Here is a 15,502-nt window from a genome sequence, read left to right on the forward strand (position 1 = left end):
TATATGAAAAAATTGATTTCAGTTTTCTGAAAACAAATTTCATTTCAAAATCCTTTGTAAATTTGTTAAGAAAAATTGTAGGTACGGGAATTAATTTTAATCAAAAAGATGGAATATATTTTAATTAGCTAATTAAAATATTCAAGTCAATTTTAAATATTTGATTTTAATATTAATTATTAATTATTTAAAATTAAGTTAATATTATTATTAACTATAATGTACATGTAAGCGGTGAAATATCAAAACTCATAATATAGAATACAGATGTCGTCGCCTGAATATAATTCTGATAAAAACGTCACTTTCGTAATTTTTGACTTAAGAACACTTTAACAGATTTCCGAGAATGTTTTAGACTATGCAATCTATTTTTCTCTACTTAATTTATTATTATTGTACCCCTACTATACTTAAAACTACAGGACAAAATTAAACAGTACTTTTTTTTGTATAGATGGTTTATTTTATTTTTAAAAAAGATTATATGTATGTAACAAAAAAAATTTTTTTCAATATTATCGACAAAAATTTTGCGGATAAATTAATTTTAGTAGGTTTAAAAAAAAATATATTACCGTTTATTTAATTTTTTAGTAATAATTTGACAGTTATGTAACAACTCGTAAAACATTAACGCTATTTTCGGCTCAAATTCTTTTACCTACAGCATAAACCTACCTAATGTCATAAAAGTTTAACGTCAACTGGAATATCATATTATGTTAAAAATGATATATTTATTATTTACAATTTTACAATCATAATTATAACTTTTAGGGTGCTACCTACCCAAGTATTATCAGATAACTGAGTTCAAATTTAATATGGTCTTTTAAAAGAATTTTTTATTTTGGCAATTATCAAATACACAATTAAACAAAAGAATTTCAAATACTCAGCAAAAATAGTTAATGCAAAAATCGCTATGGATTATGAAACATTAATTGTCAAAAATATACCAAAATCTTTAAAACTAGCTGAGTATTTTAAAAAAAATCATAATGCTATAGCAGCTCGGTATTATGGAAGAGCAAGAGCTGTGGTTCGCTTTAATAATAAAAATGATGCCAAAATTGCCTTAACAAACCTGCATCAATCTGAAATAAATAAACACATAATTTCAGCGGAATATTTAGGAAGGCGAAAACTGGTAAAGCCGCCTAATGAACACGTACAAGAGAATATGGACGAAGTTGAAAAAAACTTACCTGATTTTGCGAAAAAGTTATTATCAATGTCTTCAATTCACGGTTTCAATCATCCACCACCACCCCATTTAGTATATTGCTATCCAAAAATTAATCGCGACATTTTAGATGCAATATCAATTAGTTTATTGTCTAATTCTAAATTTTATGTTCAAGTTCTACATTTAATGAATCGTATGAACTTAGAGCCACCATTCCTTGAAAGTAAAAGGTCTTTTGTCCCGCCAGGTGAGCTCAAACACGTCCAGACACAGACCGATTTTGAACGAATGGAAAAGTTATTAGAAAGTGATGAATCTGAAATAGAATCTTCAGATGACGGTGAACCTATATCCAAACGTTTAAGAATCGATAAATCACAATTAAGTGATGAAAGAATAAAACTTAGATTGAAAAAAGTTTTGAAATCTCAAAATTTAATAAAGAAAACTGCAACAACTATTAAACACAATGAAAAAACTAATATATTTGAACCTCCTGAAAAAGACGTTTCTTCTAGAAAAATTTCATTAAATGTTGCTTCCGTTAAACTTCCTATCCAAATGGATACTTCAAGTGAAGATTCATCTATTAAAGACACAGGAGATAAGAGTGATTATTGCACTAAAGAAGCTAAGGCAGAAATATCTAATGAAAAAGAATTAACAATTCAGGATTTAAAAGAAAACAAAATACCTGAAATTCAGTTAAAAGAAATGACTGTTTATAAAAGTTATCAAATAGGTGAACAAAATAATAAACTTTATATAAAAAATTTAAATAAACACGTTACAATTGAAGATTTAAAAAGAGTTTTTAAACTTTTTGTTACTGATATTGAAACTGAACTAGAAATTAAATTGATGCAACAAGGTCGTATGAAAGGCCAAGCATTTGTATCCTTTTTAAAAGTAAATGAAGACAATATGGAAATAATGCACGAAGTAATTAATTTAACTAATGGATTTATATTAAAAAATAAACCTATGATTGTTTGTTTTGCTAAAAAATGAGAAAACAAAAATAAGAAAATAATAAAATTTGCTTTTTTTATTTAATTATTCATGTATATATATATATATATGTATATATTATATTATTAAAATAATAGTTGTTAATAAATTTTCAAAATTAGCTTATTTATTTCATTTTTTTTTCTGTTTTTGCTTTAAATCCTTATTATCTAACATTTTTGTGTACAATATACCTTAAAGTCAACGATATAAGCAAAATTCTACTACAATTTATATAAATGTATACTATATATGTATGTATATAGCAAAATTCTGTAAGTAAAATATCATTTCTTTAATTTTTTCTTTATTTTTTTTTTTTGTTTGTTTAATACTTTTTCTAAGCAATTTGACTACGTACTAAAAATATTCAATATCATTTTATACCTTGAGTTACATATTGGAAAAATAAAATTTTATATTGCCTGTACGTTGTCCATATTTCAAAGCATAATACATACACAATTTTTACAACAATCTGTAAAATAAAAGCAGACCAAAGCTAAATGTTTTAACTGCAAATGCTTGCGTTTTCATTGCGTATCAAATCTGTGTTTATACCTTTACAAAAATCCTACGATATACAATATAAAACTTGTAATTTTGTAGTTAAAATATGTTTTTCTTTACAATATAGAACTCAAGGATAATAGGAATAACCCTCAAATACACAATTACAAATATAGTAAATTTTTAACAAAACATAATGTGATGAACATTTATTATACAAAAGAGATTTGATGAGATTAATTTTATTTGATACATATTATAATAATTAAATAATTATAAAGATAACAACTGTCCTTTCTAATATTAACTAAAATGAGAGACTCTTTAATTCTTGTAAATTTTCAGAAATACACTTTTGTTTTATTTCCTATTTATGTATAAATTTTATAAAGAATCATATTTGAATTTTATTTTGCATCCTTTACTTATTACTTGTATTAGTAAAGTTTGATAATATTTAAACTAATTAAAAATGAATACACTTACATATTATGTATTCAAAAAATAATAAAATAAAATTTTCTTAATTTAAAATAATTAAAGATATTAATTAAAGATACATACCAAAATAAATAAAACTTTACAAATATCTTATTAAAATATTAAATTTATAACATTTTTCTGTTTTTATATTTTAAATCACACATTTAATTTTATGTATAAATATATCTATTTTTTTTTATTACAGTAATATTATTTCTGTAATTACATTATGTATAACTATAATTTACAATTAATTTCCTTTCCGTAAATATAAAGCTTAAACAATTCAAATAATAGTATCTTTTTTTAAATTAATATTTTTATGTATTATGCAACACAAAAAATTATATGTCAACTATTATGAATAATAAAAGTAATACAATAATTTTTAAAAATTATTTTAATGATTTATATTAAATAAAAATTATGTAATTTAAAGTTATTAAAATTTTATTTTGAATGAAATAATTTGTGACTCTTTATGAAATGGATTTTAATGAATTATTTATTTTCGATGATTATTAATTTAATGTTAAAATATACTCCTATTAAAATACTTTAATCACTTTTTTTCATTTTATCATCTTATTAATACACATATAAGAAATTGTTGAATAAATTTATTGGATAATTTATTACGAATTCTTAAGTTATTTTTTATTTTTAGAGTAGTTAAATTTTTCCTTTAGTAAAATCAAAATTAATTAACAAGATTAAATTATGAAATGTTTTCAAGTACAACTTTGTAAGAAAAACAACTTTCAAATGATTTGTTTTATGAAATCGAAATTTACAAAATGTTTATGATATTAGATGTAACGCTTAACATTTATAACATTGCTACATAAAACACTTCAATCATTTAAACTGATTTGAATTCAATTTTTATTTGTTTATGTGTATATGTAGATTTTTTTAAAAAAATATGTATGCATGCAATTAACCACAACCAAAAGGTTACTTCTTCATAAGGATATCTAATAAGGTATCTAAGATAGTTTTGTCGTAGCACATCGTTGTGGTAAACGTAACACAGTACTTAAAATAAAATTTATAACTAAGTAAACTAAATAATAGAGAAAAATAAATAATAGCAATATAAAAATTTAAAATTGCGTTTTCAATTAATATAATATTATAATAAAATAACTGAAACGCAAAAATTGTCCCCGACGCAGTGTTATTAAAACCCAAAATCTGGGTTGCAAATGAATTGATTGCTTTAACACTAAGAGTTCCAAAAAATCTAAACTTTTGCAAGTACTTGTAGAAAAACTTTGTTCTACATTAGAAATCAATTAGGCCGAGAATGTATTTAACAAGTTCGTAGATAAATTTAAGATAATAAATAAAAATAAGAATTTTATGAAATAATTCTAATAAAACTAATAAATAATTGAATAGTTTTATCAAAGAATGATCAAATCTCAAAAGACATCAAATATCAAGATTTCATGAACTTCAACTTCATTTATTAGGATAAGAAGCTCAGTATTAGACAGTAATACACAGTAATACACACGCAAGTTTAAACTTGTGCAACCTAAAAAGAAATATTAAATTAAATTATGTGAATTTTAAAACTTGTTTTTTAAATTTTCATTGAAATATTTGTTGAATCAACGATGTTTATTATTATTATTTAAATTTTGAAGAGTAAAAGTTGGCATGTTAACTTGCTTACATTTCAAATTTGCAACTAGTAAAGCATATTCTTTTATATGTAACGCATATAATTTTAGTCTTGGAAAAAAACACATATTTTATGAATAACATAAAAACAGGCGTAAACCGAAAAATAACTCTAAATAACTAAAACTATTTCAATAAAAATTCCAGGCAAATTCTTGTTTCCAAAATTGAACCCCATAAAAATTTCTAATCTTGCAAAAAGTATTTGTTGTTTGAAATGTTATAACAGTAGAACTTTTTAAATATGTATTTGAACCTCGATAAATTATCCAATAAATTTTCAGTTTATCCTAAAAATTTTATTATATAAATCTTTTGTTATTAGACGGCAATCAAACGTACACATTTATGTATATTTAGAGAAGTTAAATAATTTTTTTATTCTTGTTTTTTCTTTTTTTTTCTAATTTTTTGTTTTGTTCTAAGTTGGAATTTGTATTTTTAAATATTGAAGCTATTTATTTTTGCTATTTTTCAATAATTTAAATAATGTAATTTACCGCATTTAAGAATATATCCAATCTACTATTACTTGTATATCGAAAAAAAAATTTTAAGCGTCTTCTATATAAAGTAAATTTTTAATTATATCCTTAAAAATCAACGAAAATTTATTTAACTTTTTTGTTAACTTTGTTTTGTACCTATAACATTTGAGATCGTATCTGAAGTTGCCGGTTTTCTTGTGTAATGAACTGGTCGAATTGACTTTAACTGTGTTGTACCATTAAATCTAACATTAATATCACATGCACTTAATGGATGCACACTATTTTCAACAATAGTTTCTTGTGCTTTTACTGGCACCAGTTCTGTTGGTATTGTTATTATATCATTTGATTCGAATTTGCTTTTTAAATTAATATCAATTGGATCATTTGATGATCCAACAACTTCAAGAGATTTTATTGATGTTATCGAATTTCGTGCTGTCATATTTATGAAATCATTATTTAATATATCATTATTTTGTGATTGAATATTAATCTGTGTATTATCAGTTCCAACTGACGGTGGGCTCATCGGTGTACCCATACCACTATCAATTTCAAGCGGACTAATTATTTCACCTATATCAATAGATTTCATTTTCGGTTTATCGTTTAAACTCAATTCGGTTTTTAATTCAGAAACAAGTTTCAAATCTTCCGATTTTTCTTCTTCTGCCAAGGAATTTGTTGTTATTTCAATCGGACACATCCCTTTTACTGCTTCAGAAATTGGTGAAGCAATCGAAGAGGATGGCGATGTGTCGATCAAACGATTCGGTCGTTGATTTAGCTTCTGCTGCTGTCTTATATGTTCATAAGTGTTTCCGAAAAATGATGGCTTTTTTTTGATAGGTGAAGATTGTATAGTATCTGATTCATTTAACTCTTCTAAAACTTTTAATGGGTATCCAAGATTAGAATTCATTGAAACTGATTTTCCAATTTTACGTTCAATAAATATCGGTTTACGACGTTGTTTTTCTATGTCGTCTAATTGCTGTATAATACGGCGGATATCACTAGGTAAATCTAAATCACTATTTCGTTCAACTAATTGTGCTACATAGCGTCCTAAAGTTTGAATAGTTAATTCTAAGCTTTGTACTTGTGATTGTAAGGAAGTTATTTGTGATTGTTGCGAAGCGCGTGTTTTTTCTAATTGAGCAATACTTGATTGAGCGAACTGTAAATAACGGTAAAGCAAAAAATTTTCTAAATTAAAACGTATTCTATATAACTAACTGCTTAATTGAATGAAAGACACTTACTTGAAGCTGAGTTTCCAAATGGTGATTATTTTCTTTTTCCTTTTTAAGCATATCTAAGTGATGATTTGATGATTGTATTTCCTCTTGTAAAACATTATATTCGACTTGGTATTCAGTTAAACTTTTGCTGATTTCCATTGAAAACACCTTTAATCAAAAATAAATATTTCTAAAAGCTATATTTATTAAAATTTGTGTTTAACATACCACTTTCATTATTTGATTCATATAGTTTTCATCAATTTTTGGAACAACTGTTTTCAAATAATCCATAATTTCTTCAAAATTATCTCTAGCCAAAATTTCTTCTTTATGAACAGTTAATAAAGCAATAGCTGCTTTAAATATGACTTCAGGAGATTCTAAAAACAATAAATCAAATATTCTGGCAACAAAACCCAATGGAAATTGAGAACTAAAAACTGTAAGAAGCCATGGTGCTGCGTATAGAGTTGGTGAAACATCGTTGCGATCTAACCATTCATATAAATCTGGTAACTGATCTTTAACTAAGCGTGAGAGTTGATACAATTGCAATTGGAACTTTTTCATGTCTGGCAAGTATCTTTCACGCATTTTACGCCGAAACATCAAATGTTTTAGCAATTGAAAAGCCATTTCCTCATTACACTAAAATAGATTTACAAATCAATTTATATATATATATATACACATATTAACCAAAATTAAACTTACATGTAACAATAAAATGCCGCAAATGAATCCCAAACCCTGGCAATAGCCTAATTCTGGATCTAAAATAGAATAGGCTTTCAATAGATTAAATAAGGATAATTGACCGACTCCTAAAGGGTCCTTATAATACTTATGATTGGGAAATGTTCTACCCAAATCAATGAAAATTGCATGCTGATGCTCTGTAAGATTTTTTAATAACGTATAGTACGGAGTATTAAAGTTTGGAAACTTTTTGGTATCAACTGGGGCTGTATTCATAGAATGCTGCTCTGCTAAAAATGTCCATATATCTCCCCTCTTAGATCTAGGCACCCCATTTTTAATAGCACCGAGCAAAATTTTCGGATCTTTCTTATTAGCCTTTTTAGGAGAATCAGATCCTATTATAAGTTCCCATCGTTCAATTAATTGCTTGTCGCTCTGACAAATCTCATCATAGTCCAATTTAATTTTTTTTATTTCATTTTCATTCTGTCTAGCTTGCAGCATTGCATTTTCTTTCTCCATTCGAGAAAGTAATATTGTTTGTCTAATTGCAGTTTTCCAAAGTTCACGGAGCTCTTCCCGTGTTCTTTTTCCAGTTTTTTGTTCTAAAAGAGAATAAATATCATTTATTCAATATATAATTTTTATAATTTTTAAAATATATTTACGCTGAATGCGCAAAGGCGACATAAAGTCACCTTCATCCAGCTGTTCCAATCCTTTTGATGGCGTTACAACGCTGTTCAAAATAGCTTGTCTCCAAGAACCTTGTGCAGTAGGATCATCTTTTGGACTATTTCCAACTTTCATAAATCTTAAGTAAAAATATTTTTTGAATAAGTCTTCAGATGATTTTTTGAAATATTTTGCTTACATATCCATCATTGGCGATTTCAATTGCTCTGCAGCTGGCTTGGCAGTATTGTTTTGACTAGAATTCCAAGTATTACTTCTCGAACGAAAACCGCCACCATTTTCATTATCATTACTTTCGTTATTTTGAACTTCTTTGCTTGGTGCATCTTTCGCAGTGCTTGCATAGTCATCTCTGCTACTTTTTCTCTTCAATAAATGGTCAAACGAGTTCGTTAAGGATCTTTTTGCTTTCATAAATATTGTACTTCCACCTAAATATTGATTTAAAAATTCAGACCGATTTTCTGCTGTATCATGCACATGTCTTTGCTGTCTTGACTCGCAATGTGCTCTTAGGAGCATCATTAAAAATTGGTTTTGTTCTGCTAAACTATTACTATTTATTTTTTCTGCTCCATAGTACTTTGCCCATATAATATCTTGTTCATCATCACTCAAAGTTTCAATTCGCCGGAAAATCATAGCTTGCGTTTTTTTGTCAGATAAACCTTCGATATCTGTGCATAACTTGTGATACCAAAGCATAGGGCAATGTTCGCACGAGAATATTTGGCTTTTTTCTTTGTTTTTTTGTTCAGAACATGTGATGAAAGCTTGAGAAATTGCTGACACAATGTCATCACAAACATGTTCAGATTGACATTTAAAAACATAACCAATATAGCCCTCAGTATTGTGTCCTTCCCGACATATAATACCAAAATGATCAGAATTTTTATGCCCCTGCGCACAGCTTGCCACATCTTTAAAATCCTTATACAACAAAACTTGTTTTCGATCTGGTGATATCAAACGTAGATCTGATCGTCCAACAAGGAAAACCATGGTGCGATTTTGTTCAACGTATGGCGGTATACAACCATATGACGCAGAGCGATCTCTTTGCTTTGGTACACTAAATTAAAAACAAATATATAAAATATGAAAAACAAATTTAAATACTTGGATTCAACATAGAAAAGTTTCTTTCTTTAAGTGCAAAATAACCAAAACGATAATTATTATTAAACATTATTAAACAATCCATAATTTTAAAGGGTCACACATTAGGCATATTAGAAAAATATATGAAAGTGCGTATTTTATGATTTATTAAGCAGAGAAATTGCAATTATTTGAAATAAAAGATTTGGCTATGCACAGATTTGGGATCACTTATAAGCAGCTTTGTTATGGCCAATCTGTTATATATAATTTTCACTAGCCTTCTTCTAATTTTTTTATTTGTAGTCCCACACTGTCTCTATATCAATTATTTTTACTAAATTGTTTAGTTTAAAAAATACAACGAAAAATAATGTATGAAGAACTTAAAATTTTATGGTAGATCATGGTGGAAACAGCTTAAAAGAATATTCATTTAGAAAATTGTATAAGTAAATTATACTTTTAATAAGTCGTTAAAAATTTTAATTCACAGGTATAATTATGTATGTACGGTATATAAACGGCGCGATAGTTTGTGATGAAAACACGTAATTTGATAGGAACACATTTCACAAATATATTAATAAATAATTAAATTCTTTATATACTAAAACTGAAAATATATTAAAACATTAAATCAAAGTTAAAAAGGATGGTGACGTCCGTGTAATCAAAAATGATTTGGTGGTAGAGTCAGGCCAATTTGAGTTAAAAAATTTTTGTTTATTAAATAAATTTTTAATACTTAATAAATTTATGTATGTTTATAAAATTTGAAAGAAATAATTTTAGGACATTGCTAGCAGTTCCTAAAAGTTTCGAAGCAGTTTAATAATTAACTCCAGTGAATGCCACATATTACGCCAATTACAAGATTCAATTTTAAAAATGATTGGATTGTATTTGTTTTGTGTATTATTCTAATAATTTTACTGGCATAATTTATTATCTATAGTGATTTTCGGCATTCAATGTGTTAAAAAGGATCTATTAAGTCCCAATTGAGTGCTGAATTGTGTATATATGATAAAAATAAAATATAAAAAATGAAATACATATAAATAAATAAACCAACAAAAATCTCAACTATATGCTACATAGTGTGTGTCTAAATATCGTGCACATTTTAATATTTGTAAGCTTTACTCACAATTCAATATTTATTGAGGGCGTGAAAAACTGAGTTTGAGCCGATGACACCGTTTTATTATTATTATTATTATTATTATTGTTACTACTGTCATCGTCATTAATTTGATCGCTATTATTATTTTTTTCTTTAATAACACCCATACTTCTTCATTGTTATAATAAATGTTTCAATAAGAATATTAAAAATAAAATTAAATAAATTAATTCCTTTATAATCAAGCATTCATCATTGAAAATTAGTTTTTAATATAAATATTGGTCCGAAAAGGCACACATTTTTCATTCAATATTTTACTCGAAAATTTCACATACAATACAAAACATAGAAATAGAAAAAGGTAATGCTTAAATAATTCCAAATAATTCTTTACATCTATCTAACCACTTTTTAAGAGTAGTAAACTGCAGTATAACCTAAAATTATTCTGGTTTAAGTACATATGTATAAATATTTGTGCTAAAGTACAAATATATATAAAGAAACTCTCCTCCAAGTTCACTAACATTTCGTTGAGGGAAAAATAAACAGCGTTTTTCAACTTTTAATACCCGATAAACATTAGTACAATTTGGTAAAAAGGAAAATAATTAAAAGTAGCCGAACATTATTGTATAAAGTTCTAATATTATAATATTGGAAAACATTTAAATTTATTTATAAAAATTCCCCTCAACTTGTGTGTGTGCTTCTTCGCAATTTCCAGTATATTTCATCATGCTGAAAATAATTAAATTAATAAAAAAAATGTTTGAAACTTACTCTTTTTTAACTGGTAAAACTATTTGGCTTTGTCCTCTAACTAATTTCTTTGGTGATTTATTCTCTTTATTGTGTTCAACTGCTGACAATTTTCTTTCTTCATCAGAATCAATTTTTCCATTATCATTTGTTTTAGTGGTAAGATCGTTTTGATTTTCGCTTATATCTGAAATTTTTACATCGCTGTCTTTCTCTTTATTTATCTCACATTGTTCTTCATTTTTTTCATCACTCAATTTATTTTCTTCTTGTTCATCAGTATCGTCATTATTAATTTTATCATCCTTTGAACATGCTGCAATATTTTCGTAAGATTCCGATTCACTAGTCATAGATGTTGAACGAGTTTTTGTGGCTGCTGCATTTAATTGTAAGAGACGAGTTCTTTGAGCATCGTACGCTTTAAATTTGGGTATTGCATCGTCTATAAATGTATGTGGTACTCGTTTATGTGACACACGAATTTTTCCAACATATAGAACTTCAAAAAAATGTGTGTGATTTGGTGATATATCACTTAATAGAGATAAATTTGAAGTTACTGAACCTGCTTGTGGAATGTTCACCTAAAAATTACAAAATAGTATTAAAAATATATATTTTTATATATATTTATATTCTGAAATTTATATTTTAAATTTTAATTTGTAATGTTTACCGTTCCAGCTGAATTACTCAGTCCATGAGTATAACTTTTTGAAGCTGACATTTTTGATGATATTAAATTTGGACTAGCATCATGTTGTGCATTTCGGCATGCTTCTGATAATTTCAAATTAGAACCTGGTGTTGAATGCAAACTTCCACTTCCAGAATGTTTTAAAGTACGTTGTAATGATTGATCACTACCGGAAGTTGGAACAAATGACTGGGGAATGTTACCAACTGAACCACCTAAATTATGCACAGGATCGCGCATTTGATGCATCAACTCAGTCATCTGTAAAAAAGAAAAGGAAAACAAAATAAGTATTATAAAATTATTATAAAAAAATTGGTACATATAATTGTTATCAAAGAAGAATAAAAAGTTATTTTATTTTGAGGAATCAATTAACAAACACCCTTGGAATTTGCATGGGATGAGATTTTACATTTTATTATCAGTTTACAACCATAAATCAAAAAAAGACATTCTTAAGCATTACTACACTTATTTTCGATATTGGAAAGCCATAATTAAAAATTAACTCAAAATTCCGAAAGTGAAAAAACACGAAAATAAATATGGTTTTTTTTTCAAGCCTAACACATTTTTAGTTCTTAGGTTGTAAATCTATAATAATTATGTATCTCTTAAATAATTTAAATAGCTTAATTTTTCACAATGTTAAATTTCATTAATATTCTCGAATTTTATTAAAAAAAAATTCAAATGTACCGACTTATACCAGATTTAATTATAACATTTAATATTTTTAATAATAAAATTTTAGCGTCTAATATCTAAAACTTTTTTTTTTACATAATCTTTTGACAAATAATAATAATATAGCTATTTAAGTTCTAATAAGCAAAAAATCAATTAACAAGTTTATTCTAACTTGAACGTAAACGGGAAAATAATTATAATACATTTTGCATTCAAAATATGTGCGCTATATAAAAATATTTATAAACATAAATAAAAATTTTAACCCTTTAATTTTCTCCTCTTTCCAAAATATTTGGAGATGTCTACTCTTTCATGAATGACATTTAATTTTATTATTGTTTTAATTTCTTGCAAATAAATGCTCAAATAATTTTTATCTAAGACGGATGCTAATCATAATTACTTAATTAATTTATTTTCTGTATAGTTGTCTGATAGTGTACTTCATGTACCTAACGTACGCTTTAAAAATAAATTATTTATAATTGAAATATTAAATGACAGTAATTGATTAACAGTTATATTGCAAATGTATGTATGTAAATATGTAAATACAATTACTAATATCTAATACAAATTTATTTTTTTTGGTACATAGCCTAAGTGGAAAATAAATTCGCTAAATGCTTCTTTTTTTGTTTTATCAAATACAAAATATTATGACTTACGATATCACAATTTACATAAAAACATTATATAAAAGGTTTAATAAAAACATTTAACGTCATCATAAATTATTTATAATTGTATATATAAAAATTTCTTTGTAATAATTGTGATTAAAGACCGTAACTCATTAAATATAATTAATAATTAACCGACGAATAATAAACATGGCGAAATGATGATTTTCTAAAATTAAATTATTTTTACATTGTATGTATGTATAAATACAAGATAATGTTAACTTAAAAATTATTAGGACAAAAATTTAAATATTATTTTCATTTCTTATTAACATTTTATTCCAAGCTCAATTATTATTATATTTATATACTTGGTTTATGATTTAAATTAGAATAAATTAAATATTTGCTAATAGATTTGCTAATAAATTAAATATTTGCTAAACAAAATTTAGAAATTGTCGTATAGGAGTGGAAATAACTATAATTTTGGAAAATTTAATTGGAAATTCTTATAAATTGAGTGTGTAATTTAATATATAAGAGATACAGGTTTTACATTCAATTTAAAATGATATTTTGTTCCACAAACTAGAGGTGAAGAACTATATCGATGGCATTATAACGATGGTTTTCAAATATCGAAATTATTGAAGCTTTTAAAAGTCGATATTATACTACTTATCGTTAAATTTAACTATTTAGGACCTTGTTATTGATTTTTTTAAATATTCTATTAAATTTTATTAATCCCACAACAATATTTATGTATATACATACATGTATCAATAATGTACCTGCTACTTATTATTGTTTTCAGTTTTATGAGTGCGATAAACGGTTATGCCCATTCATTATGAATTATTCGTTAAGCTGTCATTTTCTAACTAGATTATCCATTTTATTCTCTCTTTGATATGAACAAACGAAAACAAATAATAATAGCCATGTTCAAACTCAAAATTGAAATTTAAAACTTTATGTCATATTCATGTACTGAGCTTAAGCTTAAATATTAATATAATTTGATTTTCGATTTAGTAATGGTAAAACGCTCAAAAATTTTAAAGTTAAAGAAAAGCAGTTTATGATTTAAAATTAATCTTCATGGTACTCATACTAGGGACTTTACATGTTACAAAATTATGGAGATATCGCGATAGTTTTGCGACAATATATCGAAAATATCGGCGGTACAACATTTTGAACGTTTTCCAACACTATCAAAAACTACTTATAAATGATAAAGTCCGTAATTTTTATTAGTCCCATAACAATTTTTAACTAATCAAAATTAATTATGTATATGGAATCTAAAACCAATTAGAATGTTATAAAATGTTCAGTTTGCATATAAATGTTTATTTTAATTTAAATACTGAATTTAGTATACTTATAAGATAAAATAATATTTTTTTTTTTTAAATAGCGAATTTTTTAATTTAAATATTTTTAAAATAAATGAAATAATTAAGTATATATAAATAGAAGATATTCCTGTTTTATGTTCAATTTAACATGTATAACATATAGATTGTATATAGTACATTGTATGATTAATTATTATATGTATATGTAATTGTATTATTTTGACCATGAAAATTATTTTGAAACAATTATACATATTATGTATTTATAAATATATGTGCACTAAAAAGGAAAAACAAAAAAACAAATTTCCAAAAATTTTTTTGTCTTTGTCATTCACATAATGTTTTTAATATACATACATATGTATATTAACAGTATGATGCTAACATAATTTAATGGAGCCTTGATGTCAGAGTTTGTTTTAGTTTTTGTTTTCTTTTCTCACAGAAAACTCACCATGACATCAGTACATATTAACTATAAAAATTTCATTTATATACCTATGTATGTACATATATACATACATACCAATTTGAATCCTATATATAGAAATAATATATTTATTGCTTACGTTATTGGTATCATTTCGCTATATTTTTTAAAATTATACACATCCATATAAAATAAAAACGAAAACACAAGAAAGGAAAATTAAAATAAAAAAACGGAAAAAGGAAAAAACCAATTTTCATTTTTCCCATTATTAAAATATTCTTTTTTTTTTTTTATAATTGATATTAGATAATCATAATTCTTATTTACTATATAGAATAAATTAAAATTCAAATTTTTTGGAAGGTTAATTTTGAGTAAAATTGAAAAAAAAAAATAAGAAATAAAAATTTTCTTCTTCAGGAAGTCATCATTCTATAAAAGATGCGTCCTTCTGAAGAGCATGTAACATACGTCTCCTTTGGGAGGATGTATAGTACTCTGTTACACATCAGAGTAAAAACTAATCTTACAATAATAAATTAAATAATAAGGGATTTTATATTTATTTTCACTATAAAAATATAAAATCATCTATCAAAAAAAATGTGCCTTACTACTACTCTGAAATATCAATTTATTCCGCTTTATA

The 15,502-nt window shown here is 25.1% G+C and overlaps 2 protein-coding genes across 6 annotated transcripts in view; one reads left to right on the forward strand and one right to left on the reverse strand.

The window, feature by feature from the left end:
- The first annotated feature begins 893 nt into the window (after window positions 1-893).
- Window positions 894-2,203, forward strand: LOC129608064 (RNA-binding region-containing protein 3). Its single transcript, XM_055519374.1, has one exon. It carries the CDS (start codon window positions 929-931, stop codon window positions 2,201-2,203), a length of 1,275 nt encoding a protein of 424 aa, XP_055375349.1. The 5' UTR covers window positions 894-928.
- A 2,385-nt stretch (window positions 2,204-4,588) lies between these two features.
- Window positions 4,589-15,502, reverse strand: part of LOC129607846 (TBC1 domain family member 4) — a 50,363-nt gene continuing 39,449 nt past the window's right edge. For 4 of the 5 annotated variants that reach the window (XM_055519055.1, XM_055519058.1, XM_055519057.1 and 1 more), the window contains 9 exons: window positions 11,705-11,986; window positions 11,047-11,612; window positions 10,285-10,431; window positions 8,206-9,102; window positions 8,000-8,145; window positions 7,344-7,936; window positions 6,855-7,277; window positions 6,648-6,794; window positions 4,589-6,562 (listed from right to left, as the gene is read on the reverse strand). In XM_055519055.1, the coding sequence (XP_055375030.1) occupies window positions 5,516-6,562; window positions 6,648-6,794; window positions 6,855-7,277; window positions 7,344-7,936; window positions 8,000-8,145; window positions 8,206-9,102; window positions 10,285-10,431; window positions 11,047-11,612; window positions 11,705-11,986 (4,248 nt within the window). In that variant the 3' untranslated portion in view covers window positions 4,589-5,515. The remainder of the gene's footprint in view (window positions 6,563-6,647; window positions 6,795-6,854; window positions 7,278-7,343; window positions 7,937-7,999; window positions 8,146-8,205; window positions 9,103-10,284; window positions 10,432-11,046; window positions 11,613-11,704; window positions 11,987-15,502) is intronic. The other variant, XM_055519056.1, reaches the window with a different exon arrangement.

This window comes from Condylostylus longicornis, unplaced genomic scaffold (genome assembly GCF_029603195.1).
Source record: "Condylostylus longicornis isolate FDR11 unplaced genomic scaffold, ASM2960319v2 ptg000030l, whole genome shotgun sequence".
NCBI classification, from domain to species: Eukaryota; Metazoa; Arthropoda; class Insecta; order Diptera; family Dolichopodidae; genus Condylostylus; species Condylostylus longicornis.

Excerpts from the sequence above, each read along its gene's own strand:
- LOC129608064 (XM_055519374.1), top strand. The coding sequence starts at position 929 with ATGGATTATGAAACATTAATTGTCAAAAATATACCAAAATCTTTAAAA.